The sequence below is a fragment of the Pimephales promelas genome, chromosome 4 (assembly GCF_988280905.1).
Source record: "Pimephales promelas chromosome 4, fPimPro1.hap1.1, whole genome shotgun sequence".
Lineage (NCBI taxonomy): Eukaryota > Metazoa > Chordata > Actinopteri > Cypriniformes > Leuciscidae > Pimephales > Pimephales promelas.
This window is the reverse complement of record NC_142772.1, coordinates 42,702,947-42,724,019: the sequence shown is the minus strand read 5'-3', so window position 1 is coordinate 42,724,019 and position 21,073 is coordinate 42,702,947. Positions and strand designations below refer to the sequence as shown.

General features: G+C 37.3%; 1 protein-coding gene across 3 annotated transcripts in view; it reads right to left on the bottom strand.

Annotated features, from left to right (window-relative positions):
- Positions 1-565: 565 nt before the first annotated feature.
- sema4c (sema domain, immunoglobulin domain (Ig), transmembrane domain (TM) and short cytoplasmic domain, (semaphorin) 4C) overlaps positions 566-21,073 on the bottom strand; it is a 357,189-nt gene continuing 336,681 nt past the window's right edge. For all 3 annotated transcript variants that reach the window (XM_089130540.1, XM_089130539.1, XM_039659449.2), the window contains 14 exons: positions 20,153-20,307; positions 19,819-19,881; positions 19,587-19,685; positions 18,314-18,410; positions 17,956-18,075; positions 13,714-13,865; positions 10,503-10,678; positions 10,055-10,199; positions 8,483-8,696; positions 6,930-7,045; positions 6,590-6,747; positions 6,246-6,337; positions 2,817-4,707; positions 566-1,613 (listed from right to left, as the gene is read on the bottom strand). In XM_089130540.1, the coding sequence (XP_088986666.1) occupies positions 3,806-4,707; positions 6,246-6,337; positions 6,590-6,747; positions 6,930-7,045; positions 8,483-8,696; positions 10,055-10,199; positions 10,503-10,678; positions 13,714-13,865; positions 17,956-18,075; positions 18,314-18,410; positions 19,587-19,685; positions 19,819-19,881; positions 20,153-20,307 (2,489 nt within the window). In that variant the 3' untranslated portion in view covers positions 566-1,613; positions 2,817-3,805. The remainder of the gene's footprint in view (positions 1,614-2,816; positions 4,708-6,245; positions 6,338-6,589; positions 6,748-6,929; positions 7,046-8,482; positions 8,697-10,054; positions 10,200-10,502; positions 10,679-13,713; positions 13,866-17,955; positions 18,076-18,313; positions 18,411-19,586; positions 19,686-19,818; positions 19,882-20,152; positions 20,308-21,073) is intronic.

The following is a 21,073-nucleotide window of genomic DNA, read 5'->3' as shown; positions in this document are numbered from 1 at the left end:
ACTAAAACAGGCCTCGCTCATTTATTTTGCATATGCATTTAGTAGGAATTATTTAAATGAAGAATATTGAGACAAGAAAACTCAAGACTACAATTGAGGCATTGGAGAGTTCAGAAAAAACAGTTCTTACTGATATAGAGATTAACTCCCTTTGGAGTGACTTTTCTAGACATTTTTCATACTCAAACAGCAACATTACACAGTAAAGTGTAAAAAATCTTTAAAACAAAACCATAATAGGTCCTCTTTTAAAGGAGTAGTTCACTTTTGAAAAAAACTTTTGCTGATAATTTACTCACCCCCATGTCATCCAAGATGTCCACGTCATTGTTTCTTCAGTTGAAAAGAAATTAAGGTTTTTGATGAAAACATTCCAGGATTTTTCTCTATAATGGACTTCAATGGGAACCAAACGGTTGAAGGTCCAAAAGACGCTTTCAGTGCAAACTGTTCAAAGGGCTTTAAACGATTCCAGACGATGAATAAGGGTATCATCTAGCGAAACGATCTACATAAACAATTAAACACATTTACTCATATAAGCATAAACGACCTACTCACTGTGAACTGATCTCTACTTTTATTTTCTGAAGATATATACATATATAAAAAATAAGGGCATATGTACAATGGTAATAAATATCAACTTTTTGTACAAGCAAAATAAGTTACTTAACATAATTACCTAAAAAAAAAAAAATAACAGCAACATTTTTAAAGATATCTTGAAATGCAAGAAAAGAGACATTTTGTAATACAAAAACTCACAAAGAAACAGCAGATTTAAAGCCATGGGAGATGAACTGAATGAACTGAGATGACCGCCTTTTTTCTGTCTTTCTTTTTTTATCAAGCAGGGAATACTGTTCAGTACAAAAAAAAAAAAAAGCCATGCATGATGCAAACTAGCATATGCAACACTTCGGGTCGCCCAGTGAAATTATGTCAGACTGAAGTCAGGCTTGTCAAAGCAATTAGTGAAGTTTCACAATTTCAAGAGAGCCCTGAGAAGGCCTGGCAGAAAGTATTCGGTCCTTGTTAATCTGACATTTCTCAGCGTACTTTTTAGTACAAAGATCTCATCTAACAAGTGTAGACTAGAAAAGAGCAAATGACAGGATGGAAAGCCGCTTGCAAAATCGTAAAGCTCTCATGCCACAAAGAATAGCATTCCACCAAAACAAGAGTAGTAGTAACAAAGATTTCAGACAATACTTGAGATCTGTGCAATGGACCAATTCCAGAACATAAAGCAGAGAATTGAACAAAAAAAAGAAAGGAGAAGAGTAAACGGAGAAGAAAAACATGTCTGCAGTCTGCTTTGGCTTCACCCATGGTGAAGAGGCACAGGTACGAAAAGTCTTTTTCATTTTTTTTCTAAAACATATCAGTTTTATTGTTGAAACTTATGTAATATATTTTGCAGAACATCATGCAACAAAGTATGGACCAGTGATGAGCATCATAGTGCCTCTCCACCCACAGGGTCACGGATAATCGAAATCTCCTTCATTTGTCTTCACAATCAAAGTCAATGGAATGAAATGTCCTCTGCTTTCAGTTTTCAACCTGTTTTTATATTTAGTCTCTGTTTAAGAGTTGCAAAGCCCACACTGAAAGAGATAAGAAAGATAGAGTCAGTTAGTTTTTATACGTTACGACAAAATCAAGTTAAAATATGGTAATCTTTTATAGAATTATTGGTAACACTTTACAATAAGGTTCATTAGTTAACATTAGTTAATGTATTAACTAACATGAACTAATAATGAGTAATACATTTGTTACTATATTTGTTCATCTTTGTTAACGTTAGTTCATAAAAATACAGCTGTTCATTGTTTGTTCCTGTTAGTTCACAGTGCATTAACTAATGTTAACAAGATTTAAATAAAATACTAGTAAATGTTGAAATGATCTTTAACAAAGATCAATAAATGCTGTATATGTGCAGTTCATATTAACTAATGTAGTTAACTAACGAACCTTATTGTAAAGTTACCAAATTCTTTAATACATGAAAAAACTAAATAAACATTCATATATTATATAAATGCTTATTACACACAGGATATATTTTTATTGTCATAATCTTTTCGCCCGTCTCATATATCAACCTTTTAAGAATCTTATACATTACAGTTTTTATTTTTATGAATACTTAAAGTGAGTATTTTTATGAATATATTTCTACAAACATATTAAGCAGTACAACTGTTTTCAAAATTTGTTAAGACGAAATATTTATTGAGTGTCAAATCAGCAAATTAGAATGATTTCTAATAAAAGCTATTTTAACTTTGCACAGACCGAAGCGTCCGCGGCCCTCAGATCACTTGGACGTGGCCGTGGTTACACGAGGTAAAAACGATATAAATACTGTTCGTTTTCTCACACAAACCACCCGTTTCATGTCTTAGGCCATCAATGTGTACTTACATTTACGAGTCATTAAATCATGTTTAATTTGGACTTCTCTGTGCATGCTCTTTAAGGGTGGTGACCATAGACCTCCATTATATGACTGACAGACAAGAACGGTTTGACCTAAAAATATCAAAATTGAAACTACTGCGGAAACAAAGACACCTACATCTTGGATGCCCTTGAGGTAAGCTAAAACATACCACAAATTTATTTCAAAGTGAACTATCCCTTTAATATTTCATAAAATTACAACTTTTTGATCAAATAAATGCAGCATTGGTGAGCATTAGAGAAGTCTTAGACTCCAAACTTTTGAATGATAATGAATAGGTCTCAAATCCTCATGTTAGCAGCCCAAATAAAATGTGTGTGATTTGCTGTAGTCTTACCTGTGTTCTGATCAGCCGTAGCCTCTACTTCGCATCCTGGACCTTTATCAAGGATCCCTTTCATGTAGAACAATCCGGCTTCAGAACGTGGGCGGAGTCTTCTATCCCATGCCAGAAGTAAAGTTTCATTCCATCATGTAGGCAAACACTGGGGTTGTACTTCATTTGGCAGTTCAAGCCAAATATATACAATAATGCACTTGTTGTCACATCCAACACAGTCTTAGTACACATTCTGTTCACACTTTCCTCATGCTACCACCACTGCTAATCCTTTCACATTTCAGATGAAACTATCAATCGTAACAAAAAGAAAAGAAAAGAAGAAAACCTTCTTCAACAGTTGACATGAAAAAACCCTCACAATATATTAGTGCTGCAAGTCTCAAATACACATTCTCAGAAAAAGACAAAATTTGAAAAAAAGTTCTTGAGCCGTAGAGAAAGAAAGGCAAAGCATTTGTTCATGATTCAAGTCCTGCTTTCGTTTTTTCCCCCCTAGACAATTTCTCCTCTGCTTCACTCTTGAGAGAAGAGCGTGATTGTCATCTTGCGATTTAAGTTTATGCATGTCCTTTTCGCCTCCTCTCTCATGTGTTCAACCCATAAAAAGGGGCAAGCAACCTCTGGACGTCAAAAATAAGCTCTGTATCCTCCGTCATGCCAAATGATTGGGTTGCCAGACATCTGTCCGACGCAGATCAGACTGACGGCTACATTTGGCTGGTCGGGTTCCTCTCAGAGATGTACCTGTGTTCGCCTGTTAGCCCCGTCGGTCTGGTCCGTTAAATATAGACATTTACAAAAAGCTTTGCGAGATGTGTTCGGTCTCGGTTGAGTGTACTTATGAGAACCACAATAATCCAAGGGAATGTCGGTGGCCTTATGGCACGGGAGATTGACAGAGAAGAAGTAGGTTGCGAGTAAGATGAAGAGAGTTCCCCAAGCAGGAGGGAGGTAGATGAGGTTTTCTGTGGTTCCTGTGAGGTCTACACAGAAGACTCCTCGGGATTGGCATCGGGAAGCACGCTCCTCTGCTGCAGAGTTCTCCGGAGCTCCTCTTTGAAAGGACTGGTGTAGTCGTTCTCCCGGCTGCCCAGTCCGAGTCCGCTTCCCATGCCCATTCCCGGTCCCGCGCTCGCTCTCTCCTCTCCGGCCGTGCTCAGATTCAGGCGGATGTATCCATTGGTGCCCGAGTTTCGGATGTTGGTGAGGCTCAACCTGCTCGGCGAGTGAATGGGCTGACCGGGAATAGCGCTCGGAGACGCCGTGCCGCCGGCGGAGCACATCGCATGCCCTGGGACGATTTTAAGGGAGCCGTCCGAGTAGTAGTAATTAGCTCCCGTTTCCCAGAAGCGATCCTCGTCGTTCGCCATCTTGCTCGGCACGAACGACGGCCGGCTGGGAGGCTCTTTGGGTAAAGTAATGGGGTACACCAAAGTGCTCTCCAGCGGCTTCATTTCCGCCCCTTTTCCCAGCGCCAACTTTAGTCTTCGACGGAGGTACAAAGACGCGATTAGCAGCAACAGACAGGCGGCGCCCAATGTGATCACCAGCACCCAGAATAAACCCATGCTGCCGTCAGGAGCGCGGGCCTCCATGAAGACGGGCGCGCTGGCTACCACCGCGACCTGGTATCTCTCCGTCTGGAACTTCACGCCTTGCTCCTCCGAGTAGCAGATGTAGCGGCCCGCTTGGAGGGAACCGGCTTGGGGGATGACGAGGGAGCGGAGGGCTCGGTCGAATCGCGGCCCGATGGCCTCACCTTCCACGAGGGCCAGCTCGCGTTCGTTGAGCTCCCAGAAGGGCTGGGCCAAGTTGGAAACCAGATTACAGGGCAATACCAGGTCCGACCCAACGACCACAGTTACATTTCTCAATCTAGAATGATCTGGGAAAGGAAGAAAAGATTTATTTCACTATTTTTTTACATTGACTGTTCCCTGACATTGTTGAATGTGAACGGATTATTTGAAACGAATCATATTCTGTCTAGATTTCTCTTCTTTAGAAAACATGGTTAGTACATTTACATTATTATTTATTATGTTATGTCAAGTAATTTTCTAATTTATACATTGACCAGATATACACTCCTTTTAGGGGTTAGTTCACCCAAAAATTAAAAATTCTTTCATCATTTACTCACTCTCTCGTCATTCCAACCCCCTCAGACTTCTATTCATCTTGGGAACACAAATTAAGATCTTTTTGATTAAATCTGAGAGCTTTCTGTTCTGCCCCTCCATTGACAGATACGGAACTGAAACTTTGATGTTTCAAAAGTTCATAAAGAGATTGTAAAATCAATCCATATGAATTGAGCTGTTTAGTTTTTTTCTGAAACGAGTCATTTGCTTTATATGATGGAAAGTTTGAATTTAGGCTTTTATTCGCATTTAAACATTGCAGCTCAACTGAACATGCTCGAGATCGAGAACAAACCTTATTGTTTCTTGAGGAAGCTCATACAGTACGTGCTGCTTGAACCTGATTGGAGCGAACGTGCTTGAGCTTCCGTTTATGACAACTGATGTGTGAGTTGATGAATGTTTATATGTGAATAAATACCTATATTCAATCTGTTCATCATATAAAGTGATTGTGCCTCTTCAGAAAATTTTGAACTAAACCGTTTAATTCATATAAATCACTTTTACAATCTCTTAGTGAACTTTTTGAAGCATCAAAGTGTCAATGGAGGGACAGAAAGCCCTCAAATTTCATCAAAAAGATCTTCATTTGTGTTCCGAAGACCTTACAAGTGGGTGTGTTTTCGTTTTTGGAATAAAGGGATAGTTCACGGATAGTATGTTTTAGCTTGCCTCAAGGGCATCCAAGATGTAGGTGTCTTTGTTTCCACAGTATTTTCAATTTTGATAATTTTAGGTCAAACCGTTCTTGTCTGTCAGTCATATAATGGAGATCTATGGTCACCACCTCAAAGAGCATGAACAGAGAAGTCCAAATTAAACATGATTTAATGACTCGTAACTTTGATTTTTTTTTCGCAACCGAGCGAGAGATCACGCAGACTGAAGCGCCCGTGCCTATAGATCACTTAGACGTGGCTGTGGTTGCAAGAGGTAAAAACGATATAAATACTGTTCGTTTTCTAACACAAACCTCTCATTTCGTGTCTTAGGCCATTAATGTGTTCTTACATTTACGAGTCATTAAATCATGTTTAATTTGGACTTCTCTGTGCATGCTCTTTGAGGTGGTGACCATAGACCTCCATTATATGACTGATAGACAAGAACGGTTGACCTAAAATCTCAAAATTGAAAATACTGTGCCCTTGAGGTAAGCTAAAACACATCAAAAATTCATTTCAAAGTGAACTATCCCTTTAACTTTTCCTTTATAAGTGTGCGTGTCCCCTAATGGAAACCGCTCACTGTAGGGGGCAGCGTAAATCTGACGTACCAGGGCTGGGGATGGAGAAAGGCTTATCAAACTTGGCTTTTCCTCGGTTGAACCTCTCCAGCATGAGGTCTTGCGAGAGTGTGGATGTGGAGCTGTGGGGGGCAGAACAAATATTGACGATATGTCAGAAGGCTGTTCGACACACTGCTATGGGGATGCAGCTTAAAAACATAAAAAGGGACCCGTGGAGGAGAACAGAGGGCCTGGGAAAGCAAGTGGCGGAGGAGAGCAAGAGGAGAATCACAGAGAAAAAAATCAAGAGGAGAGCGCAAAAGACAGAAATGGAGCAGATGGAGGATGGTGCAAGGATGCTAGCAGTAGAACCAAAAGATTGATGAATTTACCCGCGGTGGAGGTCGATGCGGACACAAGCGCGTCCCTCGCTGTCCCAGGCACAGTACGGGTCTCTGGACAGCAGGCAGTCTGGCTGTGAATGGTACCGGCTGCAGTTTGCCAAGGGCAGCTGAAGAACCTCAGAGCGTGAGCCAATGTACAAATACTTCTGTCGAGATAGAATGGGAGGATTTGCTATTAACTGAAGGAAAACAATAGCAAATAAATGATTTTCGGTTATCGGTGCATTCTGTTTTCCTACTCAGTTTGAACAAAACCCATTAATGCTAGTCCGGCGGGAGGGCTGGCATCAAAGAGATTGGCTCAGCAAGAAAACAGATCAGAAATTACTTTGCTGTGCGAGATGGTGAGGCTGTCCACCGGTTGCTGCCGATCAAACAGCTGGATCTCTTCTATCACATGGGCCTCTGAACCCAAAATCACGACACGCTGGAGCCATCCGTGCGCTGAACCACAAACAATGGGGACAGAGAGGGGGAAAGGAGAGACAAATAGTCCATTAATGCATCATCAACATGTGGCATATTTTTCCGTCATTGGATTTTAGGAACAAGGTTACGCGGATTAACGGGAGGAAAATTGAATACACCCCAGCTGGTGCCGTGACCTATCATAACTCCGTGTGTGTACTTTATCCCGTCCTCTCACACAGTGCTTGTCACAGATAATGTGCTGCTGACCTCTCACTCAGTCTGGGAGGAAAAGGGAACGTGCGGAAAAGGGATAATGGAGGAGAGTTGAAGAGCTACAGGGTGTGCTTTACAAATCCACCCTGGTACTCTTGCTCATGTCAGAGTGTCTATGTTGACTTTTAATCCTCAATCCAAGATTCACACACTCACACACTGCCTCAGATGCTGACTGCACTCAAAAAGGGTTACACTATACCCTGAACGTATATTTTAGGCTATTTTACCTTTTGCCTTGATTAATCATTTTAAATAGTCCTGCGGTGTGAGATGTTTAAGTTAAAAAATATACATATTTTATTGTAAAAATGTATTTTAGAATAATAGTTTCACAAATAATGTCCTGTGGTATGACAAATACATTTTAAAAGTATATTGCATAATAATATTCATGTCGTTTTCCAAATAATATGTCATTAATTTTAAATAGTCCTGAGGTATGAAAAATGCATTTTTTTAAAATAAACCTGTATTTTATAATAATATTCATTTGTTTATCAATGAATCTTATGCCATAAAAACATTTTTTTGTGCACTAGTCATTTTAAATAGTCCTGTGGTATGATAAATACTTTTTTAAAAGGATAAAAATACATTTAGGAATATATATTGTATTATAAAATATATTTAAAAATAATACTAACGTAGTCTCTTTTTGCCTTCACAGGTAATTTTTTTAAAGCATATATTTTATTATAAATATATTCCATTCTTTCCAAGTCTTTCAATTAATATGATATAATTATAAAATAATAATTATAAAAGAAAATTGTTGGAAATGCCACTACAGGATGTCACGTTTCTGAAAATATTTAACGCCAACTAGTTAGGTTTTTCTAGATGTATTTGTCTTTTGTGAGGGATTGGTGAAATACTGAACTCATTGTGAGTGAGTTTATATGAGAGTGCCAAGGCCAAATACATCTTTTCAATTTATATTTCAAGGACTAACCTTCCTGCATGACAGGAATTCATTGGCAGAGGTGACATGTCCACTTAGATACAACATTATGGTTAATAAAATGGTTTCTTTGGCTGCTCTATTTATATTTACACAGAAAAGGACAAAAGAACAAGAAGGACAATGCAGGAGACTTTAAAAAAAAACCCTCTTGACAAAGAAACACTTCTCTTATTAGCTGTGTAATGTTCCGTACCATGATCCATGCCTGCGTTTGACCCTCTATAACACACCTGTGCCTATGAAGAGCATGTTGTAGGATCTCTGGTCCAGTGAGCTCACTCTGTCCACAGCTATTCGGGTGAAGTTGATCCCTTTAGTAAGCAGCAGGGGGCGAGCTTCCGCCCTGAGCTCCATTAGCGGATGCTTCTTGGCAAAGTTTAGCGTAGCGTCAGGCAGCTGAAGAGAACTGTTGTAGCCGTTTTCCCGGTCAAAGTTTGTGATGCACTGTAGAAATAAACAAAAGTCATTGGGCATTTTTACTTAATAATACCTTTATACTAGGACATGTCATAATGTGTATTTTTTTAAACAACATCATACAAATTTAAAATACAACCAGTATAGTATTTTCGGTTTGTTTAATGCTTTTACAAAACTTCAAACTCGTGTTACATCCGAAATCACGTACTTCCCTGCTACAGTAGGCGGAAAACAGTATTTGACAAAAGAAGTCCGAATTCATCAATTGACCCATTACTTCTATCAAAAATCTGAAGTGTGCAAACACTGAACACTTTACTATCCCATAAGGCCACGGGAGAGGATTTGTGAACGGCAGTGTGGCGCAACTGACTCTGGTAGGTCACGTGATAATGATAGCATGGCGAATGTAGTCCAGATTACATTCATACTACACAGTCATACAATATAGAAGTAATTACTTGCAAAGTAATTACTTATTCAAAATAAGTACCTACTCAAGAGAGTATGCGATTTCAGACGCAGAATCAAACTAGCCACACCTCACAGGAACTTGCATTGGAATAACAGGAAAAAGAATGAGCTGTAATTCGAAGAATTATGGGAAATGAAGTATTCTTATATCCTGGTTCACAAAAGTGAATTAATAAATGTGATGAGATATATCAAAATATTTTAATTTCTTTCTTTCAGTTTGAATTCATTTTAAATCTGCTACCGCGTATGTCATTTTATGTTTATGTTTGTGGTCGGTAAGATTTTTTTTATGTTCTTGAATGTCACCATGCTCACCATGGGTGCATTTAATAATTATTAATAATTATTATAATAATTATTAATTATTATTATTATTTATTTGATCAAGAATACAGTAAAAACAGTAATATTTAATACGCAAGCTGAATTTTCAGCATCATTGTCTTGGTCATTCATAAATCATTCCAATATGCTGATTTCCTGCTCAAGGAACATTTCTTATTAGTATCAATGATCAAAACTGTACATTTTTGTAGGAGCCGTGATACTTTTTTTCAGGATTTTGATGAACAAAGTTCAAAAGAATATTTGAAATAGAAAATATTTTTATAACAACACAACTTTTCAATTTAATGCGTCCTTGTTGAATAAAAGTATTAATTTCATTAAGCATTTGAACGGTCCTGTAAATGGTATTTTTCAATTTACTTCTGAATGGCCCACAGTCAAGGTCACTGTATACTTTTGCATTACTTGAAATTACATAATAAAAGTTTTCCAAACAATGTTTTTTCTGACATAATTGGACTCAAAATCTTTGTTAAGATGTTTATAAAATCTTATAATCAAACAGGAATAATATTAAGTTCTTATTTTGGGATGAAAAATGGGAGCTCTCAGCTCACCGCTCCAGGTCGAGGACTGGGCACAGTGCCGGTGTATCGGACCCATCGCTGAGACGACTCCCTGTACTCTTTATACGGCCCGTCGAACACATTTTTCACCTCTCCGATCTGGTACTGACACACAGCAGACACATCCACATCCCCCCTGAGAGAGAACAAAGGATAAAGAACGAGAAGAAGAGAAAGAGAGAGAGAGAAAAAAGTAGTCAGTCAGTCTGAAGTAAATGACTGCGCTACATTGGCTGGATTATTACAGTAATAGTCTTACTGTCAACATAATGACAGTGCAGCATTTTCTACGTTAGAGGATCACGGCTGGGTGTTTGGCACGGTGACACTTTTATATAAGGAGAGGACAGAGTGACTTTCACAACTCCGTCAGGAAGAGGAAGAGAGAGAAATATTTATGAGTGTGACACGGACTGGCATGGCAGGAGGGTTCGCTCACCACTGCGCATGGAAGATGCCATAGAAACTAGTGCTCCTCCAGTCCGCCCCAGGCAGGGTGAAGACGGCCCGCAGGTTATTAAAGGTGATGTGGCGCTCGGGGAAAGAACACATCAGCCGGGCCTTCTGGAAGGTGGTCCACTTCTTCTGCAGGGTCCGTGTGCCACCCAGGTCTCCCTGAAAAGTGAAGCAAGTGGCCATTTAACAGACGTTTTGGTTCAAAATGATTTTATTTTTACAGGTACAATTGCCCTAGGGCAGCCCTGCTGAAAAATACAGCATGACTATGCTAGACCACCAGCTAGACCTCAGGGAGGGGTTCCTTAACTTTTTTTTTACCCATTAGACTTTTAAAAACACATTAGTATGTTTTCAGTAAGTCTATTATTTCAATTGCTTTTATTAAATATATATAAAGCTTGAAGACTGCCTGCGCCCTCAGTATATATCCATACAATATAGTACAGTACATATACCGTATAGCCAATATATATATATACACAGTATATACATACACACACACACACATTTGTATAAAAATTTGAATATCGTGAAAAAATTCTTTCTGTAATTCAACTTAAAAGGTGAAACTAATATATTATATAGACCCATAACATGCAAAGTGAGATATTTAAAGCCTTAATTTTTTTTTTATATAATTTTGATGATTATGGCTTACAGCTTATGAAAACATTTGCACAATATCCAAATTTTGACTTTGGGGTTTTCATAAGCCACAATAAGCAACAAAATTATAACAAATAAAGGCTTGACATATCTCACTTTGCATGTAATGAGTCTATATAAGATATTAGTTTCAACCTTTCAAGTTGAATTACAGAAATAAATGAACTTTTGCGCGATATTCAAATTTTTCGAGTTTCACCTCTACATACATGTATATACAGCTCTGGAAAACCATCTTTTAACTTGGGAAAAGTTCAGAAATCAATATTTGGTGGAATAACCCTGATTTTCAATCACAGCTTTCATGCGTCTTTTATATATATAAAAATTTTAATATCGTGAAAAAAATTATTTCTGTAATTCAACTTAAAAGGTGAAACTAATATATTATATAGACCCATAACATGCAAAGTGAGATATTTAAAGCCTTAATTTTTTTTTAATATAATTTTGATGATTATGGCTTACAGCTTATGAAAACTATTATTTGTTATTATACTGTTATTTGCACAATATCCAAATTTGGACTTCGGGGTTTTCATAAGCCACAATAAGCAACAAAATTATAACAAATAAAGGCTTGACATATCTCACTTTGCATGTAATGAGTCTATATAAGATATTAGTTTCAACCTTTCAAGTTGAATTAAAGAAATAAATAAACTTTTGCGCGATATTCAAATTTTTCTAGTTTCACCTCTACATACATGTATATACAGCTCTGGAAAACCATCTTTTAACTTGGGAAAAGTTCAGAAATCAATATTTGGTGGAATATCCCTGATTTTCAATCACAGCTTTCATGCGTCTTTTATATATATATATATAAATTTGAATATCGTGAAAAAAATTATTTCTGTAATTCAACTTAAAAGGTGAAACTAATATATTATATAGACCCATAACATGCAAAGTGAGATATTTAAAGCCTTAATTTTTTTTTAAATATAATTTTGATGATTATGGCTTACAGCTTATGAAAACCTTTGCACAATATCCAAATTTTGACTTTGGGGTTTTCATAGCTGTAAGCCATAATCATCAAAATTATAACAAATAAAGGCTTGAAATATCTTACTTTGCATGTAATGAGTCTTTATAAGATATTAGTTTCACCGTTCAAGTTGAATTACAGAAATAAATGAACTTTTGCGCGATATTCAATTTTTTCGAGTTTCACCTGTACATACATGTATATACAGCTCTGGAAAACCATGTTTTAACATGGGAAGAGTTCAGAAATCAATCTTTGGTGGAATAACTCTGATTTTCAATCACAGCTTTCATGTGTCTTGGCATGCTCTCCACCATGTCATCCTACGGTTGTTGAGTGACATTCGAATGAGTTGGCGGTAATCCCGGTCAGTGGAGAGTGGTTTTCGCCCTCTGCCGGTTTGCAGCTTTGTTGTCTTCAACGTCTGCTGCTTGACCTTGTTCTTATGAACCACTGTCTTTGAAATTTTAAAGATGGAAGCAACCCGACACTCACTGCATCCCTCTGCCAGTAAAGCCAGAATTGAACCCGTCTTTTCCTTTTCAACTCCTTTGGCATGGTCAATAGTGATTCCAATTAATTTGAGGTACTACTAGTGCTGTTTTTGCCATCCAGCTGGTCCTATTGCAAGAGGACAGTGGTGACCACAGCAGTGGTTTTTCTACTTTTCCTCATTAAATAAGATTTGGTTCTGGCGATGAACTAACCAGTTCCTCATTCAGTAGAATGACATTTGCAGTGGTCTCTTATTTTTTTCCAGAGCTGTATATATATATATATATATAAAATAGGCTGCTTGACCTGCAGTGATATTTAATTTCATATGAAAATGTCTCATGACAAGACGCACATTCTGCACACATAATTGTTCAAAATTATGCGAGTGTGAATGTAAATAAAGTTAACCTAGTGCACATTACATTCCTAACTAAAAAAGTAAAACCATTAAAAAGTTGTTACTTAAGATAAAACCCTGAAATAGATTATATATATATATATATATTTGAGCAACCTGACAAAGAAATGGCATTTTTATTTCAGCTTGATGTACAAAACTAACTAAAACTGAAATAGAATTAAACTATACAGACATATATAACAAAATAAAAAAAATGAAATAAAAAAATAAATAAACTAAAAACCAAAATTAAAATTAAGACAAAAATTAAATAAAAAATATATGAATGAAAACTAATTCAAACTATTAATACAAACTATAATATACCTCAAGGATTCTAAATTAGAAATGCACATTAAACGTTAGCAGAGAAGCAGAATATTTACTGTGAACCGAGCTGATAACACTGCATTTTACCACAGTGCCACTCTACACGCAACGCAACCTTATTTACGTTTTATTCAGATTAACTGTGCTGCTCAATTTGTTTGATTGATCTGATTTAAGTCATTATTTATCGACTGCAGTTCCCTCATGAACCCCCGTTTGAGAAACCCTGCCCTAGAGCAAGCGAGCCGAAACCTTCTGGTCGAAAACTTCTGGTGTGTGTGAGTCCTGAGTTTACATTCTCACCTTACACACACGTGCCACCCGTGCCACGGTCAGATCGCTGTCGCAGTCCAGCTCCAACGCTCTCTCGCTGAAGAAGAAGTAGATCTTATCGTCGTCTCCATCTTTACTGTTACGGCACTCCCGGACCAGCGCCGAACCCACAAAGTTTGGCTCTGTACCAGACCAAAGGGGAAGATATGCAAGAACGTGTAGTAGACACAGCACTTAATAGATAAGGGGCTGGTGGTTACTTGATGAAACAGATAAAAGATCTTAAATATCCACCGTGGGACATTGTTCATTGAGCTGATTTCGGATTAACCCTGCTGGAAAGATCAGGGCCCTGTTCCCTGTAGTACATCGCTTAATACTGAGATAATATATCAATTGCTATAAGACCAGATCTTTTAATTTGTGATAATCCCTTTTCTGGCTGATTAAGTTTATCAAGCACATGGTTGGATTTGATTAGCATGAGTGGAATGAGTTTTTGAGATCATAAACTTTATTTATTTGTAAAAGTCATAACAGTCACTTCTATTCATGCCGGATAGAAGCATTCATTTCTTTCTGAATTGTTATATTATATTATATTATATTATATTATATTATATTATATTATATTATATTATATTATATTATATTATATTATAAGCATCTTTCTTGGGACTTTTTCACATGCAAGCCAAACAAAAAGTAAGTCTACCAGGAATTTCTAGACCTTAAAAGAGCAACGAAACACTGCCAAGGAAACTACAAGCAGAAAGAACTGAGTGAAAGCTGGGGAAGAATTAAACGTGTAAATATTTAACCATCGCATTATATTTCCATTTCCACTTCCCTTGCATTTCTACAGGTTTCATGTGTCAGATGTTAATGTATTCAGATGAACTTAACATTTAATTTAACAGGTCCTGCTATGCCACTGCATCAGGGCATAAAAGCTCTCTGTAAAAGCCTGCTTTCTTACAGTATGTGACTGGGAGACAACAAAAATCTGAAATGTTTTCTTATTACATAGGAGGGCCAGGTCCTCTTCTCTAATGGCACGACAGACAGCATCTCCTGAGCTGTAGAAAACACAATGTCTGCATTGCAGTTAAAGCACAGACCAGACAAACTGTGCATCTAATGTGAGGTAAATTATCCCCGCACACCTAAAGCAGTCCATCACAACGTCTGTGCCTATTATCATCCACACAATGATTATTTTCTTTTAAATTAGGCTATTGTTAAAATAATTATAATAATACTAAATTCTTACTTCCCCTGGGTGCGTTGAGAATGGTGCAGAGTCTGGGACAGACTTTAACATCCGAAATCTAATCCTGTTTACGTTAAACAAAAAAGATTTGAGCTTACGGACCTGTTGCTATGACAACGACGCAGAGATGAGCTTTGGAGAATGAAACAATACAGGATTGTGTCAAGTCGGCTACAATTGAATCCAGATAACTCCGTAATCCATGTCCAAAGAAGCAACATGGTTTATTCTCCACTAATAAATGTTGTAAAAAATTTTAATTGTTAAATTATATCTGTTTACCTCCAACCACTGGCAGTTTTCATTTCATTTCAAATATTATCCATATTTCCATATTAATAAAAAAAAAACAAGTAGTTCACCCAAAAAGGAAAATTCGGTCATCATTTAGTCACCCTCATGGCTGTTGAAGACTAAAAGTTTATATTATATGTAATAAATTCAATGTTGAATCAAATATTTTTTTTCTAAAGCTTCTTTTTTTATAATGTCTATTTGATGCTATTCTCATTTTACATAATAATGACATATTTGCCAAATTTGATGTGCAATTAATTAGATGAATTAATTGCCACATCATATTATAAATTCAATTAAAAATTGTATTCGCTTACATTTATATATATATATATATATATATATTATATTTCCATTTATATATATATATATATATATATATAAATATAATATATATTTATATAAATATTTATATAAATATAATATATATTTATTTATATAAATATATATTATATATATATATAAATATAATATAATATTATATATTATATATATATATATATATTAGTGCAGTCAAACGATTAAAATACATAATCGCGATTAATCGCATTAATGTCACAGTTAACTCGCGATTAATCGGACATTTTTGTCTATTCTAAATGTCTCTTGATTTCTTTTTGTCACATTATTTTTTCCCATTTAAATGCTCTTATCTACATGGAAAAGTGGATCAGCTTGCTTTGTGCAAAAGTTTTTTATTGAAAACAACATTGTCATATACCGTGTTCAATTTCACACTAACGTTCTCACTTGGAGCAAATAATCTTTCACACAATGTAACACTGCCCATCAATAAAAGGGTGAAAGAAATACTGACGAGGTCCTGATATTGACGAGGGGGCGGAGAATTCGCATCAGCTGTGTGTGTGTGTGTATGTGTGCTTGGCCATCATCAAGTGGTGTTTCAGACTGGACGTGCTCCAATGATGATCGCTCAGTTCACAACGGCAAAACACACAGATCACTTTGGTCTCATCAATGGAACTATTTGGCAACTGTTTTAAAGTAAACTTTCAATTCAGAATCTTTTTGGTGTCCATTTCAGCTTCTCGCGATCGTCATCCACTCAAAACGTAACGTTAACCAACTACGTATTTGGTGTGCGGCGTCGTGCCTGTTGTTTTGTTTCCGGTCTAGATCCGCTTGCGCTTTGTTCGACAAAGCAACAAAATGTCATCACGCGACACAAACCATTGAAATGAATGGGCAGCACCACGTCCTGTTGCAAAAGCATGTGAAAAAAATGACAAAGTTTGCAAGACCAAAAAGACCGTTAATCGCGCGATAAAAAAATAACGCCGTAAAAATGGTTCAGCGTTAAAGGGTTAGTTCACCCAAAAATGAAAATTAAGTCATTAATTACTCACCCCCATGCTGTACCAACCCCGTAAGACCTTCGTTCATCTTCGGAACACAAATAAAGATATTTTTGATTGAATCTGAGAGCTGGATCAGTCCTATATAGACTGCCTAAGGGACTGGCTCTTGACGGCCCATAAAGTCATTAAAGAAAAGGTTTAAATATTCCATGTGCCTACAGCAGCTCAATTATAAGTTTATCAAGCGACGAGAATACTTTTTGTGCGAAAAAAACATAAATAACGACTTTATTCCACTATTCCATTACTTCCTTATGGGCGCATGCGCGAGAACTGAGACGAGGATGTTCTCATTCGTCTACTTCTTGTTACCGGCTGCTCACCGCTTAGGAGTTTTACCGCCACCTACCGTATAAGATGATGTGCTGATATAGCTGGAAGTGCAAAACTTTCTGTTTACAAGCAGAGGAAGATGCGCGCTGTACATACGCTTTTCAATTTGCGTATTTTCCGCACTATAAGGTGCACTTAAAAGCCTTTAATCTTCTCAAAAAACGACAGTGTTCCTTATAATCCGGAGCGCCTTATATATGGATCATCAATTTATACGGTAGGTGGCGGTAAAACTCCTAAGCGGTGAGCAGCCGGTAACAAGAAGTAGACGAATGAGAACGTCCTCGTCTCAGTTCTCGCGCATGCGCCCATAAGGAAGTAATAGAATAGTGGAATAAAGTCGTTATTTATGTTTTTTTTCGCACAAAAAGTAGTCCCGTCGCTTGATAAACTTATAATTGAGCTGCTGTAGGCACATGGAATATTTAAACCTTTTCTTTAATGACTTTATGGGCCAGTCCCTTAGGCAGTCTATATAGGACTGATCCAGCTCTCAGATTCAATCAAAAATATCTTTATTTGTGTTCCGAAGATGAACGAAGGTCTTACGGGGTTGGAACAGCATGGGGGTGAGTAATTAATGACTTAATTTTTATTTTTGGGTGAACTAACCCTTTAACGCTGTTAATAATGCATTTAACTGACAGCCCTAATATATATATATATATATATATATAATTTTTATTTATAATTCTAAATACCTAAATACAACTGGACATGTACAACACATAAAAGCCTAGAAGCATTAAATCTACATAACTATGTGCTATGTGTAATATCTATGTTTAATATAATAATTGCAGGATTGTTTCAAGTTGCCAAGTGCCAACAACTGAATCCAGAACTCAGTAATCCATGTCTGAAGGAGCAGCCTGGTTAACTCTCTGTCCTGGTGCTGGTACAGCTGGTCAACCATCGGCACCAGCAAAACATAAGATAGTGTTTTCAGCAGGAGAATGAAATATATGTTGTGTTTGTTTTCAGATTTACCGTTGAGCCAAGCCGGCAGGTATTCACTCTTCATGCTGTAATGTTGTTGTCCCAGGTTCCTCAGGATTACGGGCTCTGTGCCCAGGAAGTTATTGAGGGTGGCGGAGTACAACTCTTTGTCTAGAAAAGGAGAAGAACGCTTAGAGCGGGAACAAGCACACATGCACACACTCCTGTCTACAGCCTCATGGTTATGAGATATTAAAGAGGGACTCCGATCTCTCCCAAGTGTGGGAAGAGAGGAGGCATAAAGGCATCCACAGGCGGCGCCGAGCACAAATGGACACCCACACACAAGGCACAAGAATAATAATGCAGGTTTTTACATGTCAGAAACGTGTGCATACAGCTGACTCACCCACAATGAGGCCTGTATGACCCTTGGCGGGGTCGTAGGGGCACTTTCCCTTACCGTCCTCCGGGGCGGCGCTATCCAGAGTGAAATGATCTGCATTCTATTGGAGAAAGACAGAAACGGTTCCATATGGATCAAGCAAACACACACACATGAATTGACACACACACACTGAGCCACCGGCTGTTTGCCAACTGAAGTTTAAGCAGCAGCTGAGCCCTCTTGCATCGTCCTCCTGCCCACACACAAATAAGAGCACACACACACATACACACACACATCATGCCCTCTTATCACATTTTATACAAAAATATTAAGCAGCAAAAACGGTTTTCAATATTGCTAATAATAAGAGCCATTATTTATAATTGAGCACCAAATCAGCATATTAGAATGATTTCTGAAGGATCATGTGACACTGAAAATTCAGGTTTGCATCACAGGAACAAATAACATTTCAAAATATATTATAATAATAATAATATTTAATAGAAAGAAATTATATATTAAAATAGAAAAAAACGTTACTTTAAATTATAATAATATATCAAAAATGTTCATTTTTTTTCTGTATTTTGATCAAATAAATGCAGCCTTGGTGAGCAGAAGAGGCTTCATAAAAACATTGGTTTAATTAAAGCCTTTATGTGTAATACATTATAAAGGTATTCATTTCTGACATTGATATCTTTTAATAAATAACTGTAACCAAAATTAAAATGCATAATAATATTTGCAGATTTGTGAAATTGCATTATATTTTAATGCATTATACTTTCTAAAGATGTGTATGAATAGATTAAAGTATGAATAGATTATATTAAAATTAATAGATTATAATAATATAATGTATTATAACTGAGGTTACAATTATTCAGGAAATCATACAATGCATTAGGTATAATTAATACATTAAAATATTTCTATAATGCAGTATATATAAAGGCTGCTTTTAAATGCTGTAAAAATGTAAATAGTTAAAAAATACATAACCCTCTCTCTCTATATATATATATATATTATTAATAAATTAATAATGAATCAATTAATGCACACACAACAAGCCACGTCATGCCCGTCTTATCCCATCGTCCTCACAGCATGAGAACACAACCTCATTTACATTTAATATATTTCACTTTGACACACTAGAAGCCACTCGCTGACACACACACACACACACACACACACACACAGTTTCTCCATCATATTGCAGCCCGCTCCACTTGATCATGTGGGTCGGACAGATTTCTCAAAGATAAAAGCGCACACTTACAATGTACGTGCATTTGGGCTGGAAGGCGTATGTCCCGCATGTGTACAGGTGTGTGTGATTGTAGCTCTGCAGAAAACGAATGTAGTTGAAGCACTCAGTCTGAAACGACAGGAGGAAAGAGAGAAAGAGACACAAAGAGAAAAGCGTGAGAGAGACGGAGAGTAAATGTATTTCAGCGGGGCCAGACAAAGTAAAGCTGTTCAAACATAAAGGATGCAACATTAGGCAGTACCTGGTTATTCTTCCCCTTCGCTGCACACTCTCTTTTCTTTTCCACAGGAGCCGACCACTCAATCTAAGAGAGAAAGAGACATGACTTTTACAAGCAAATAGCACTCTGCATTTAAAATGTGCGCTCACTATTGACAGCCGCAACTGGCAATTTACTACAAATGGCTGTGGCATTGAAAGAGTGAGTCATTTTTAAATGCTGATATTTTTGAATGATAAAATGCTAATGCCCTTTTTGCTTGATGACTTGTGGATTCGTATTTATTGGGTGCATTTGGAGTTTTTTGAATGAAATAAATCGAAAAAAAAAAAAGCCTTTTCTCTGCAGAACGTACCTGTGGTCGGAGTTGTCTGCTGATGTCATTGGGATCCAGGGCGAAGATGTGCTCTCTGGCGCCCACGTATAAAACCCTCTCATGTTCTGCCAGGGTCAACATGGTGTAGTTCCACACCCCAACAGCGCGAAACCTCGCCATACTGTCCTGCACATCTGAAAAGAGAGGAAAAAAGGTTTTTAGGGGTATTAGATGTGATCCAAATGTCACTGATCCAATATGACTCTTGGGCTTTAAAAAAATCTCTCACATTTATCATTTTCACCAACGTCCCAGTCCAGCTGAAAATGCCAACTTAGGCAAGCATGAATTTCCATGGATACTCATAACCTTTGCTTAAACTGGTTGGCAATGTGTTAAAAAGATTCATTTGGGCTAAATGGAATTTGTATGATCCATGCTGGTTTATGCTGGTTGATGTTGGTCTTAACATTTCAAGGTGTAGAAATTAGCATAAAGATGAATAAAACAAATGAAACGATCATATATAAATTGATCAATCAATTATAATTTACATGCAATCTGCAAGAAATCGCATCATTACCGCATCATTACTTCTGCTGATCCTGCAGCCAATGAGATTGCTTGCTCCACATTTAAATATTTTGGTTCGTTGCTTGCTGTAACCTCTGATATCCTCCACCTCCCCCAGCTCCACCTGCCTAGATCTGCTATGATCAACACTCCCGTTTTTCGCGGGTTTCTCCCGTTTTTTTAGCCCTATCTCCCGGACCCCTCCCGGTTTGATATTTCTCCCGGGAAACTCCCGTAATTTGCATGGCATAAACTCCTTTATAAATAATCGGACCAATATATTTGTCTAATGTTGACCAGTTGCCAGATCTTGTATTAAATGAATTATATTCACACAATCAACACACCACATACAATTTCAACCCGTTTGTCATCTCAGCCTGTCTA